Source organism: Nycticebus coucang, chromosome 7 (genome assembly GCF_027406575.1).
Source record: "Nycticebus coucang isolate mNycCou1 chromosome 7, mNycCou1.pri, whole genome shotgun sequence".
Classification (NCBI taxonomy): Eukaryota; Metazoa; Chordata; class Mammalia; order Primates; family Lorisidae; genus Nycticebus; species Nycticebus coucang.
The window spans coordinates 75,772,711-75,787,913 of NC_069786.1; the positions used below are offsets into that span (position 1 = coordinate 75,772,711).

General features: G+C 34.1%; 1 protein-coding gene across 6 annotated transcripts in view; it reads right to left on the bottom strand.

Moving 5' to 3' along the window:
* The window catches only part of SESTD1 (SEC14 and spectrin domain containing 1), a 134,446-nt gene that overhangs the window by 24,837 nt on the left and 94,406 nt on the right, over positions 1-15,203 (bottom strand). For all 6 annotated transcript variants that reach the window (XM_053597673.1, XM_053597672.1, XM_053597674.1 and 3 more), the window contains 4 exons: positions 14,487-14,584; positions 12,793-12,848; positions 9,786-9,997; positions 468-590 (listed from right to left, as the gene is read on the bottom strand). In XM_053597673.1, coding sequence (XP_053453648.1) covers positions 468-590; positions 9,786-9,997; positions 12,793-12,848; positions 14,487-14,584 — 489 coding nt within the window. The remainder of the gene's footprint in view (positions 1-467; positions 591-9,785; positions 9,998-12,792; positions 12,849-14,486; positions 14,585-15,203) is intronic.

Here is a 15,203-nt window from a genome sequence, read left to right on the forward strand (position 1 = left end):
AGTGTTGTAAGTTAAATATAAATTATTGAATATTAATTTTTTAGCATAAAAAACTTATTATGTTAGAAACTGTGAAACGCATAAAATACATACATTTTCAATTATCAGATTTCATTTTAAGTCTTTTACAAGTATTAATTAGAAAAAGTATAAGAAGTATACATGTACCATCTTTAGATAAACTACAAATCTTATTATACCTCTTTTTTCTCTCACTGTAGCTTTAAAATTTCATACATACTGTGCTTCTATAAAAATATAATTAAACTATGTTGGAAATAAAACTAAAACTAACCTCCTAATGAAGGTTAGTGGTCACATGTCCGTTATGACCCCTAAGCATTTAACATACTGTACTTGATGCCCCTCTCCCCAAATTCATAGTAACTTGTCACTTAGCACCACATACGCTACTAAGTCTGCACGTCCTAAGAGCATTGTAACTTGCAAAGGAAAAAGCCTCTCACACTGTGTTGGCTCTCAATCTCTTCATGCTTCTGCTGCAGGGCCTGGGAAGCCCTAATGGAGTCGCCAATTCCCCACTGGGCTCTTAGTTGTTCTGATCCAGGCCCTTCAAGCCAGTTCACAACCTATAAATGAAAGTTGAGATAAAATTGTTATATAATCAAAAGCTTTCTAAACTTGCATTCTAATGGATTTTTCCCTCTAAAAGTTCAAGTCTTTAAATTCAATTGCAGTAAGTGTGTGTTTTGGAATGACACGGCTATAATAATGGAACAGTGTTTCCATAACCTTAATTCGGAAAAATACACACTACTGCACCTTAGGCTTTCAGCTATCTGATCATCTGGCAGGGTAAAAGAAATCTGGACTGCTTCTATAAAAGAAGATTAAAATACACATATGATGATATGAGAATCAGAGAACTTTAGGACTTAAGAGTTGGAAGAAATATCAGAAATGATATCAAAGTTCTTATCTAATAATTAGAAAAACTTGAGTTTCAGAGAGATTAAGCGACTTGTCCAAGGTAACATAATCAATTGTTAAAAAACTAGAATTAAACGCCATGTGCCCTGATTCTTTCCAAAGCACTGATAAAACTGAGGTCATGAATTAAATAATATTAAGTTAGTCAATTCACTAGTATGAAGTTAAAATACTACTTTCCCGCTTTGAAAAGAAAATTTAAAACTGTAGAATTATACCACTCTAATACCTTCTAGATTAACTAAACATTCAAACCTACTGTGGTTACACTGGCAATAATCTGCTCACAAGGACACAGGGAGGTGATTGCAGTGAGGTGCTGTTCTGTCAAGTCCCTGAAGCAAGGGTAAGGAGAGCAAATCTGAATGGGCAAGTGTAGGAGACGCTCTGGCTTGAACGCTTCAAGCCCACACTCCTGCAAAAAACTTAACAGCCCCAAGGGCCGTACATTAAGAGTCATGAAATTCAAGAATACCCCAAATTATGCCTTCTACCAAATAGTTCTCCCAGTCTGGATCTGGAATAATTTTTACTATAAGCAATATTGGCCTAGTAACATAGCTGACATTCTGATTTTTTCAAGTCTTCAGGGAAACAGAGCTAGATAGTTAAGCAAAGATCAAATTGTTATGCAGAAGAGGATTTTTTAAACTTTCCACCACAATCAGAAATCACATACACACAGTTTCATACTCAGAAATTTCATACACACTATTAAGTAATTTTAACAGGAAAAATAAAATATTATCAAGCTTTATCTGTTGCTAAATTAGGAAGAACTCAAGAACAGAATGGTTATGCCCTAAATCTAAGCTTAGGACAGCTCCCAAGAAGTGACTGAGGATATCTCTGCAGCATGTATCATAAACCCAGTGGATAGGCTTCCCTTGAACTTTATAACACAACAGCACATTTCTGTTATTACCAGGTTAAAATCTAACAGTTTACATATCCTATTTTTTATAATCATGTAAGAGTACCATATCATAAGGAAAAATCATGTATACAGTTGGCCCCCTGTATCCACAGATGCCACATTTTCAGATTCAACCAATGGATCAAAAATATTTGGAAATAAACCCAATAAAAATAATAATACAACAAAAAACACTCTAATGTAGTATATAAAATATTTATGTAGCATTTACATTGCATTAGATATCATAAGTAACCTAGAGATGATTTAAAGTATAGGGGAGGCTATGTGCAGATTATAGGCAAATACTATGCCATTTTATGTAAGTGACTTAGCATCCTCAGATTTTGGTATCTGCAGAGGGTCCTGGACCCAATTCTCTGTGGATTTCAAGGGACAAATTATTGTGCTTCCTTCCATTAATAGTTCACATGCATAAGAGTTTTCATATGCTACGCTAGCTTTAGATGCTATAGCCAATTTTCATAGAATACAAGTAGTTTCTATCCTGTTTTTAACCTACCATTAAACTATAATACTATAAGGATTTTCTATGTGGCTAAACTTACCATAATTTTCAATGGTCTTACAAACCTTTTTTTAGGAAGACAACCCCCACTTGCTGGCCTTCCTCCCTCTCTTTCATATAGCCAACCAACCAATCAATCTACCCTTCTTAAAAGCTAAGTAATACACCACCTCACATAACTATGATACCTGCTCTCAAGACATTTTCTATTGCTGGGCATGTAGAATGCTTCCAATTTCCATCAATTCTAAGTAATTCTATGATGAATATATATGTATAATTTTCATACATATGTATAGCAGTTATACACAGCATTTTCTTCCTAGGAAAGGTTTCCAGTAAAGATCTTCTTAGATCCAAGATGCTGTAACTCTACTGGCTGTACACATTATAAACTTGTTTTCTAAAACACACATTTCTATCTGAAACACCCAGGTTTTAACTACATAATAACCTCTACAAAGTACACAAACTGACTATTGTTTTTTAAATACTTCTGCCAATTGAAAAAGAACAGAAATCTTTCAAAGTATTTTTAAAATATTAATGAGTTTGAATATATTGCAAATTTTCACTTATTCAAGGCATATGACCTTTCCTAATTTATTTCTTAATGTTCTCTGCCTCTTATGTTTTAGAGTCTTAAGTAATAATATATTAACTTCCAACTGCTAACTCTCTTTATAAAGTTTAATACCAGAGAGAAAAACTCAAAACAAAGTATTACTGCTGATTCAATGGAATATCTCTAAGTGCTTTAATTTCCTTTTGGCTAACCTCTGTTTTCATAGTGCTAACTAAGTTCATTTGCAAAATTCTATTGCTAGGTGCTCTTTAGAATGCAATGGTTTGTTCCTCAATACCTCCATTTTTTTCTGCTTTCATCTTTTGTTTGAGTTATCTTTGGAAGGGCAGGGAACCAGGAATCAGTTTCTCCCTGTCAGCCTGTGGGAGGTATCACTCTTTCACAAAAGAGACCCATGAGCAGCACTATATGGAGAAAGCACATGCAAAAGTCTGAATTCTGGCTCTGCACTTCCGGATGGAAGACTTGGGTTCCCCACATTTAAAATAGTCTTAATGACACCTACCACACAGAGCTATTGTCAGGATGACACCACTAATATATGCAAGAAATTTAGCACAATCACCGATTCCAATAAATGCTAGCCTCTTTGTTTTCCCCACTTTTTTCAGTAGCCTTGTTTCTTTTGTCCGCTCACTCTTCATAAAGTCTCTCACATCTGCATTTTACAATAAGAACCCTGAGTTTCTTAAGGAGGTCCACGAACTAAATGTTGTATTCAACACTTTACAAATATGGATATAGAAACACTGAGACAAAATGACTTTTAGCGATTTTAAATACTTAACATAACTACTTCACTAGAAATATCTAAATTCTAAATATAGTGGGGTAAAAGTATCTTAAAATTTTTTAAATAATTAATGTTATATTGTTTTTATTTTTAGAATTTTAAAACACTATTCAAACATTTAAACTTTGACTTTAGAACATTCTAGAAACAAAAGGTTAATAAAATCATGATCGATGGGGGAAAATCATTAGCATGGAACTTTCAAAGAGATATAAAGTTAAAAATAAATTTTAAATAAAGCAAAGACATTGCCTTGTTGCAAAAAAAACAGTTATTTAGCCAAATGCATGTACATATAGCTTTAATGCATGCTGAAAGTAATTCTGCTTAGTATGCAAAATCAGTAATGTAGATATAGTAAAAGTATGACTATTTCTAATAAAAATGATACAAATTGAGGTTGATGCCCCAGTAAACAACTCTTTATTTCAATGCATTAATAATGGCAGTTTGCCAAACTAGGTTATAAAATATAATTTCATTCAGGACATCTTGCTCAATCAATCTGAATATTAACACACTGTAAAAATAGTTCTATGCCAAATCCATATCAATGTGACCCCTCAAATGGTTACATTTATATGCAAAGTATAACCTTGAAGATGTCCTCTTAAAATGTACTATGACAAATATTTGCACAGGTCAAATATGTGCACAGGACTACCCATCCCTCTTCCATAGGCAGGCTTATTTCTAAAGGCTGTAGGAGAGGCTATCTGGAAGCATGCAAGGTCAAAGCGGGCAGAAGGATATGTCAAGCATCATGACCTGGAGAAAGCTGTGAGGAACTGAGAACACAGTTGCCAGCTGTGCATTTACGCAACTCTGAGTCTATCCTATTTGGCATCTATGATTTCTCTCTACAAAGGAAGAAAACGCCTGTGGATGATTCTAGAAATAATATCTGCGGTGCTGGCAGTAATTACTGCCATAACAAACACTGAGAATTTTGATAGCACATTTCAGCGAAGTTGCATTGCCTCCTACCCAGAAGCATGAGAAATCTACTTTTTAGCTCTAGCAGAAGCAGCAACATGGAGAACCTTTGCATAACACATGAAGTGGTGCTACCAATTTGTACTCTGGGGAGTAAGCGACTAATAACTATCATAGTTATTACTTATTATAGTTTATCTACCAGAGCTGATTTTTTTGTATTATGTTTCCAGTGATAAGTTAGTATAAACAATTGGAACTTACTTAACATCAATAGAGATATTTAATTTACACTTATCTCTGTACAAGCAAAACTTTTTTTTTTAACGTTTTCCTCAAATTTGCAAGACTGATAGTATAGTTCATGCTCTGTGTGATCAACTTATGTTCAATATATGTTACTATATAGATAAATATATATTACTACATAGTTCAATATATGTAAGAGAAATACTTCCTTCAAATGTGACCTGTGGAAAAACAGAATCAATCTTATAACCAATTTATTTATAACCCTCATAAAGAAAATTGAATTGCAATGAAGTTTACTTGTTTTTAATAATCTCATGGCCATAATCACCATCATTATAAATATAATTGTCGTCTCCCTTCTCCAGTTTCTTCCTTATGCACTTGAGCTGGCCCCATTATTTCAAAAATGCATTTGCCAATACGTAAGCTCCTTTGCCCCCCGTCTTTCTGTCATACTCATTCTTCTCATTTAGCAAAGTACACTGGTTGGGTGAATTCTATTTGTGTGCTTATACTTCAATGGCCAGGTGCAAACTGTCAGACAGGGTCACCTACAAAGCCAGGAAGTTTCCACCATAAATTCAAGATCAACACTACCCAAATATACCACTACATTTCTGTGACAATTAAAATGGAGTCACTAATGCTTAAAAATAAACAAACAAACAAACCAAAAAAAACCCCTGACAAATATAGCTGGGGAAGTCCAGGAAGAGAGGGTCCTCATGCTTGCATGCCTGAAAACAAAAACCTTCGCAAAAAACTACAAAAACCACAACCTTGCACACAAGCCATCACAACTGTACACAAAAACATCTTTCTATAAGCACACCTGCCCAGCGATGGCCTGTCCCACCTCAGACTGGCGTCACCCTTGTTATTGATCTTCCTAGCCAAGGATAATTATTTCAAAACAATTATGTAAACTTCCTCATTTCTGTTCCTTCAAAAGCCTTTGTCTTCCTTTACCTCCCCAAACATGCACATGGTTTACTCTGGCATTCCCACTGCAGTGCTCTACTCCCAAACAAATATCATTCTCTTTTAGAGAGCTGTTTATTATATAGGTTGACAGTGGTAATTTCACTTTTCTATTCCCTACAAAGAAAATTTGAAATCTCCTCCACCCCCTTCAAACTTCTGATCCTCTTCAACTGCCCTCCATTGACCCATAGCAACAAACAGGTGGCCTTTCTCTCTCATGCAAATCACACAGTAATTTCTTCCACTTCCTGGTTTGCACACAGAGGCGCCTCTTGTCACACAGAGGAGTTTTTACTTTTCCATTCTAAAGCTAATCTTTTTGAATGTCCTTTGAATTCCATTTTCTTCTACCTCATCAGGAACTTAGCAGTATTAATTATTCCTTCTCACTTATATATTTACCTTGCCCCTCTAAACAAATACTCCCTGATAGTTTTTAAGTTTCCCATATTATTTAAAAAAAAAAAAAAACCCAAACAATAACTTGACCCTTATTGCAGGATGAATTGTGTTCTCCACCAAAAAACTTACATGCTGCAGTTCTGACCTCCTATACCTCAGTGATACCACCAACCTTATTTAGAGATGGAGTCTTCAAAGAATTAAATCCCAAAATAACAGATGCTGACACGGATACTGAGAGGAAGGAACACTTAGATACTTCAAAGAACTAAAAGTAGAGCCACCATTTGATCTAGTAATCCCACTATCGGATAGTTACCCAGTGGACATACAATCATTTTATCATGAAGACATGTGCACTCGAATGTTTACTGAAGCACAATTCACAAGGACATCAGTTCTTTTAATGATCATTCACACAGAGATGACAAAAGATTACATCCGAGCACAGACTTCTCTAACTTCTAGACTTGTGCTGGACCTCCATTCTACATCTTCTCTTAAATGTCACAAAAATCACCTCAAATTTAATACGTCCACAACCAAACTCACAATTCTCCACACACTTTCCCATCCACACTCAAACCCAAATATCATCCAGTGTTCCATAGGTGGGCACCAGCATCCTACAAGCCAAGATACTAATTCTTGCAAGTCAGAACATGATGCATTCCTATGTCATCTTGCTTATCCCAACCCTACTTCGATCATTCCCCTTTTCAGCACTTGGCACAGTTGTGATTTCACACTCTGTTTCATAATGTAATTATGCACCATAAAGGTGATAACCTTGTCTATTTTTACTTACCGTTACATTCCTAAGCCTAACCCAATGTCACACTATTATAGCCATTCATTTTGAATGAGTGAACTAATATAATGTAATTATTAATAAAGGACTCATTACAGTCCCGGCACTAAACATTTTATAAAAATTATCTTCTTTAATCCTTGTAATAGTCCAATTAAATATGTACATGTTTTTATTATTATTGCTGTTGTCACTGTAAAGGGGACAAGGTGGGTGGACTTAGATCCCCTAGGCTCAGAAGCTAAATTTTGTACCATGTTATTCCATCTTTGTGGTTTCCTAAAATAATCTCAAGTCAACTGGCTAAAACTTATCTGGGTTTAGAATAAACTGTCTTTAACTTATATAGGAAAAGTTACACATAGTGCATGCTCAGAAATTCCTACTTTATATGCTATTATCATGGAATAAAGACTAAATCCTTGTGCACAGAATTTAACATCTTCCATGATCCAACTTCTTTCTTCAAGTCTTTTTTTTTTTCTCTGACATCCTGGTGCTCTAGTTCAAATGTCATGAACTAGACCAATTCTGACTGACTGTTTTATAAATAAAGTTTTATTGAAGAACATTCATGTCCATTAATTTATATAATGTCTATGTCTGCTCTTGATTACAATAGGAGAGTTAAATAGCCATTGCTGCAACAAAGACTATACTGGTCCACAAGGCCTAAATATTTGGCCTTTCATACAAAAGGTTTGCCAGCAACTGACCTTTAAAGTAGAGTCTATTTCAGTAGAAATGAATATAGTAACTACATTACTTGATGGCTGGTTTATTTCTGAACACTAGTCTTTCAAAAAAGGCATGACTATTCATGGTCTTTACAAATTAAAGATATTCTTGTAATTGTTTTCCCTGTTTAAATTAAGGAAAAGAGGAAGACAGGGAAAGAAAGAGAGGAAGAGAAAAAAGGAAGAGGACAGATGAAGCAAGGCTCATGCAGGTAAAGCGCTGTGTCTGTGGTCACACAGCTACGAAGTGGAGGAGCTGAGATTGGGGTCCTGCTCCCTGATGATGCTCTGGGACTCTTACAGGCCATGAATTGCCCATGGTGCCCACTGCTTCCTTTTCCCTCAACACAGCATAGCATTTCATGCTGCTATTATTTACTCACACTATTCTTCACCCTCCAGTTCCTTAAAAGTTTATCACTGCATGATGAAGTCTTATTCTTGGAGCACAAACTCAAGGGCAACTCCGCAGATTACCTGCAGCCATAGAAATACCTCCTCTAACTGCCCAGAGCACTGCAGGCCTGTCTTGGTGACACTTAACACATTCTTTCCTTAAACTATATCGACAGGAAAAGCCAAGTCTACCTTTATATCCTGTATACAGCCTAACACAATTCCTTCCATGTAATACAAATGCTTAATAAATATTAATCTGGTGAATGAATGAATCTAGATAAAGACTTATTTATTTATTAAAGATTTATTTTCTTCATTATTCAACAGATAAAAATCCAGAGTGTAATCTAAATAACACAAACACCTTCCTTTAGTATTGATTTTGGGCATTTTAGCCTACTTTTCTTACAAAAATAAATTTTTTTTAAAAAACAGAGTCTCACTTTGTCACCCTTGGTAGAGAGCCATGGCATCATTATAGCTCACAGCAACCTCAAACTCTTGGGCTTAAGGACATTGCTGCCTCAGTTCTTCTATTGTTAGTAGAGACGGGGTCTTGCTCGTGCTCAGACTTGTCTACTGAACTCAAGCAATCCAACACCCCGGCTTCCCAATGTTCTAGGATTACAGTCATGAGCCACTGTGCCTAGCCCAAAATTATATATATATATATTTTGAGACAGTTTCATTTTGTCACCCTCGGTAGACTGCTGCGGCATCAGAGCTCACAGCAACCTCAACCTCTTGGGCTTAAGTGATTCTCTTGCTTCAGCCTCCCAAGTAGCTGGGACTACAGGTACCTGCCAAATGCCTGGCTATTTTTATAGAGACAAGGGCTCGCTCTGGCTCAGGCTGGTCTCGAACTCACGAGCTCAGGCAACCCACCTGCCTCGGCCTCCCAGAGTGCTAGGATTATAGGTGTGAGCCACTGCACTAGGCCCAAAAATCATTTTTAAAGGAAACTAAAAATTCATAAGAAATACATTTAATATTTTCTATCAATATCATAAAAAATAAATTAAATATTAGAATTACTTGCATGTACGTACTTTGCTAGAATAAAAACACATCATAATGCCCAAATTAAAAAAAAAAACAAGCTATTGAAAATTAAGAATAAATCAAATCTCAATAATCAAACGTTAATTTATTGAAAGAATACATTGAGACCACTAATGATGTGTCCAAAAACTAGTTATTTCGGAAGTTCATCTTGTCAGAATGAGCTGAGTGCCCTAAGTCATCACTGTGAGAAATAATTTTCATGCATATGCTACTTGTCAAAAGATAAATAATTAAAAATAGTTTCAGACTTCAGTTTGATATGCCTAAAGTTCTTTGTATAGTTTAAATAAACTTAGTAAAAAGTCAGTCAGAAGTCAGCTAATATATGGAATTAAGAAAAAAGTGAGTTACACAGTAGAAATTCTCAGGAAAAAAATGTAGAATGAAAAAGAGCTCAATGCCTTCCAATCAGACAGATACCCACCTGCATCACCTTCTGTTGAATCTCTTCCAATTGTGTGCGCTTGCTGCGTTGCCTGCAGACTTCCTGGTAGCGGGTGTACTGCTCTCGGAGCGAGTCTAGTAATTTCATAACCTGTGGCTGTGCAAGTAGTTCATCATCCATGGGAGACCACGAGACCCCACCATCTGAGCCATTAAATCGCCGCTGCTGTAATTCGGATAACAATTCATGCCCTTTACCAATAAAAGATATTTGTAATTAATGTCTATAAGAAATAAAAGTTTTCCTTCTTGATTTTATCATTTTAGTTCTTTGTTTTTAAAACCATGTCTACCTACCTACCAGGCTACAAGTACTGACGCGCAATTTAAAAAGTTACGTATCACAAAAAAAAATGTATTCATCACAATAAAGAGAAAAATTGCATGTGTATGTGTATGTATATTTATGTGTGCTCATATATACTATACAAATCAGACGGTATAGTGAAATGCTACATCATATGCCATAAATACACAGGGCAGCCATAAAGTTTGTGTGTAATTTAAAATAGTGTGCACACGAACTTCATGGACACCCTGTACATACCATATATATGGTGTAAATATCCAGCATATACTGTGTATGTATGTGTGTGTGTGTGTGTCTGTATATATATATATAGAGAGAGAGAGAGAGAGAGAGAGAGAGAGAGAGAGAGTGTATATATTTTTCCTACTTATCTATCTCTTGTTATTGTGGATTCATTACTCAGGGTACTGTGCCATCCAATCTTACTTCTCTGTATAGCAAAATTATACTCTAGGATTTCTGTCTGATAGCACTAATCCAAGGGATATGTTGTAAAATTTCAGTATTAATCTGTATTCTCAGTCACAGCACTTAATAAAAAAGTTGTAAGAAATGTACAATTAAAGGGAACACTTTTATTAATGGTACAAGGTAATATGTAAATCATCTCTATTTATAAGAATCCCTATAACATATTAACTATGAATCATAATGGGCCATATAACTTCAATGAATGGGATTCAATTACAGCAAACCCATGTAGGAAATCTACTCATACATGAGTTAAAATTGTAGAAAGTGCAATATCTAAAGCTATAGGAATTAAACAATTTTATTTATTTTTTAATTTTTTTATTAAACCATAGCTGTATACATTAGTATGATATAGGAATTAAACAATTTTAAAAGTAATTAAAGTTGTTTTTCCAAGATAAAACTGTTCTGATTAAAATTTAGCTCCTAACACATGTACAGATATTTGAATCCCCTTTATCTTTATTTAGAAAAATATCCTAAATTTAAATGACTTTCAATAGATAAAAACAGAACTATTGTGTTTTGGAAGTATTACAGTTTCTAAAAAGTATCCACCATTATTCTAAACCTCTCTGTTTTATACCCTCTTTTGAATCCCAGCATATAAAATAGGACCTTGTAGCATGCAAAGTTAATTTTAAAATACAAACTTTAAAAGCTTCTTAATTCAATGGCTTAAAATAAGAAGCTTTCAAAATGTTAATAAATACATAGATGGAATTAAGTTTTAAATCTAAAGCAGTGTTTTGGCTAAGTCTACCGTACCTTTTAAACATATAATAATTCAGACAGTACAAGTATTTCTTTGTTCTCTAAGGAAATAAGATGTATATCATACTGGAAAAACATGCCTGAATCACTACAATAAAGATATTCTGAATTTATTTCTTTACTCTTCACTACATTTTATAATTGGAAAAACACCAGTTTTAAAGATTTGTGCTAAGTCTTTTTATATGCATTCATAAAAGCCATTAACAGCAGAACACTTTTTTCTACTTTGACAGTTATTACCCTTAACATTTTCCTTGTGGATATCATTTCCATTTTAAAAGTGGCAGATTATCATGTCTTCAAAGAACATACTTTGGAACAAAACTGCCTGGATTCAAGTCCCAACTCAGGTATTTACTAGCCATACGGCTTATGTAAGTTACTTATCCTTTTTATGCATTAGTTTTCCCATCTTAAAATTGGGACAATAATATTCCCTACACAAGACTGTGGTGGAGAATGGGTAAACATACACAAAGTATTTAGAACAGGGCCTGATACACAGCAACAGGGGAGGATGGGCAGAGGGAGGGTAATTGGTCTGACAAGGGTACATGTGAAACTTACTAAATGTAGAATATAAATGTCTTAACACAGTAACTAAGAAAATGCCAGGAAGGCTAAGTTAACCAGTGTGATGAAAATGTGTCAAACGGTCTATAAAACCAGTGTATGGTGCCCCATGATCGCATTAATGTACACAGGTATGATTTAATAAAAAAATAAATCAAAATAAAAATAATTACCAACTTTTAGAAAAAACTGATTAGAAATAAAATTAAGGTATTTCCATTGGAAATAACTTCAATTTGTTTCCCTAGAGTTTGTGAGATCACTACTAGAGATATCTGGGCTGGAATGTGCACATCAGGCAGCACTGAGCACTTGCTATGTGCAAGGGCATTGCAAGGTGCTAAGTGTTTCTACACAGATAACTGTAGGACAGTTTAGCTAATGGGTTTGGATTTAGACTTGCTTTGAGTTATAGTGATAGAGCCTAATAGTTTGATAGCTTGATCTTGAACAAATTATTTTACATGTTTATGCTTTGGCTTCCTCAAGTACAAAATAGAGAAAATAAAGGGTGGTTAGAAGAATGAAATATGAAAATACATACAAATACATAAAAATGCAATGCCTGGCACATAATGAATATTCAACAATGCACACAGCAACTGAATGAAAGAGAAATTTATATATTCATTTTATAGAAAAGAAAATAACCCAATAATCATCATTATTGATTTTTTTAATATTATAAAGTATATTAATGTACTGCCTATTGAAATCAAAAGCAGTTTGAAAAATTTCTGATTTCCTAACACAGGTACCACATACATGCTGAATTAATGGTTATTTAATGAACTAAACGATTTAATTGGCTTATTGGATTATGATCACTAATAAACATGTTTTTTCACCTTACCTGTTTGAAGAACTGTTTCAGGATCAACTGATGGAAGGCAGTTTAAATCCACAGACCTGGCAAGCACCAAAAGAGTAATTTTTAAAGTTATATTTCTAGCCGGGTACGATGTTCTCACCCTTGTAATACTAGCACTTTGGGGGGCTGAGGCAGGTGGATTGTTTGAGCTCAGGAGTATGAGGCCAGCGTTAGTGAGAACAAGGCCACATCTCTATTAAAAATAGAAAAACTAGTCAGACACTGAAGGAGGTACCTGTCGTCCCAGCTACTACAGAAGCTGAGGCAAGTGTATCCTTGAGCCCAAGAGTTTAAGGTTGCTGTGAGCTAAGATGTACTTCACCCAAGGCAAGAGTGAGACTCTGTCTCAAAATAAATAAATAAAACAAAGTTATGCTTCTATCCATATAACTTAAGAAGTTCCTTTATAAATACATATCAAAATGGAGACACACAAACATGAAAATCTGAAGCATGTATGCCACCAAGCTAATTTCTCTTAAAGATAAGGAAGAAAATTGGAGAACATTGTATACTGTAGCCAGTGAAATACCAATGTGATAAATCATAAAGTACACTACTTGGAAAAATACTGTTTATTGTTATTAGTTATAGTATTGTATCAAAGTGATCCAGTTAGTATTTATCCACTGAATATTTGTTTCAAATTTTAATAGTTTTTTCCTTTCTTAAAATACGTATATATTTTGTATACACATATGCAAAATTTTATAATTTTACATCTACACGGCTTCTATAAGACAGTAATGTTCCCTTCTGCTATTCTTAACATTAACTAGGTTTGTATTCAAACCTTATTTTTTTTGCATTTTGACTTTGTTTTAATCAAAATTTGGTGTTAAAACTATGATCCTGCATCTCTCTTATTATCTCGGTTAATTAATATGTGACTACATTTAGATTCATGGAATAACAAGAAGCATTTTATTAAGGTTCCACTGTATTTTCAAGGTCAGATTCAAAGGAAATAGACAAGAATGATTATTGATACATTTGAGTTTCCAATGAAAAATTACTGCTCTAGTGACCAGTAATAATCAATTGACCAAGAAGAGACTATTTGCTTCCTGCAGTGCTTTTTATCTGGGGAGAGAAACTTGGTATACTAACAAAAAAATTAAACCTGACAAGGTTGTAAAGTGTACTAGAAATATGTTAAAATGATAAATCTAGGTAGTACATTTAGATAATACAACTCAACTATTACTTCATCCTATGTCATAAAACACTAAATTTCCCAAGTTGAGCTCATAAATATCACATTTTATGGGGACAGAGGAAGTTCTACGAGTCAGACATTTAAGTGCCAATGCATTTAAAGACAGTTATAATAATTTTATTTTAAGCTGTAACCTTTTCATGTTTTTCACTAGCAAAGAGTAGAAATCTAAAAAAGGTAGAAAATTGTTTCATTTTGAAAACATATTCTTGTAACTGAACATTTTACAGTGTCAGAAAAGGTAAACACTTGATCAAAAATGGATTTTGTAAAGCAACTGATTCAAATCAATAAGTTTTCAATGTAAATTCTCATGAATACTGTATGTCAATTTTGATTAAATGCAGACTTGTTTATTGTAGTTCTCTCAGCTTACATTAACACAGAGGTTTCTTTTATCACATTAATCACAGCTTTGCAAGGACAGGCCAGTCACTGCAGGCCACTGGCCACCTACCTTTCTTTCTCTTGCTGGTTTCCTTTATCACTTCCATTGTTAATCAGAGCAAGTTCATCTAATAATGATGTAGATTCCTTTGTAAACTTCTCAAAAACCTGCAATACGAGATTTTATTAATGTACTAAAGAACATTCTTAAAAATTAATATGTAACAAGGATTGTCAGTTAAGAGCAATAAAGTAGCCAGCTAGTATTCCCTTTCCTTCCCAGGAAGTCACTTAGTGCAATTCAACCACCAAAGTACAACCCTGTCTGCAAGAGAAGACAAAACTGCTTCCTCAAACAATGACTAATTTAAATGGATATGGAATTCTTAAAATTTAAATACATTAAAAGATTATTTTTATTCTCCATTGTGACAGTTATATTTTTATTTCTGTGTTTGAGAAAGATTTGTACCAATAACAGTTGTAACTATATGAATGTTATTCAGATAAATTCTAAGCCCTTGATACCAGTTACAGAACTTTTCTTTATGTTCTGTAAAGCCATGTTGGTTACTTGTAATAGTTAAGAACATGTAGTAGAAAAATAAGTTAGTTATAATTTCAATATGATTTATTCAAATAGTTCTAAAAGGTATTTGGGTAAGTCTAGTTTATACGTAGTATAGTGGACAATCACATGTTGGTAATACTTTCCAAATATAATAGAAATAGAAATGGTTATCCACTCAGAGAAAACCAAAAGTTTACTATCCTCTAATAAAATTAT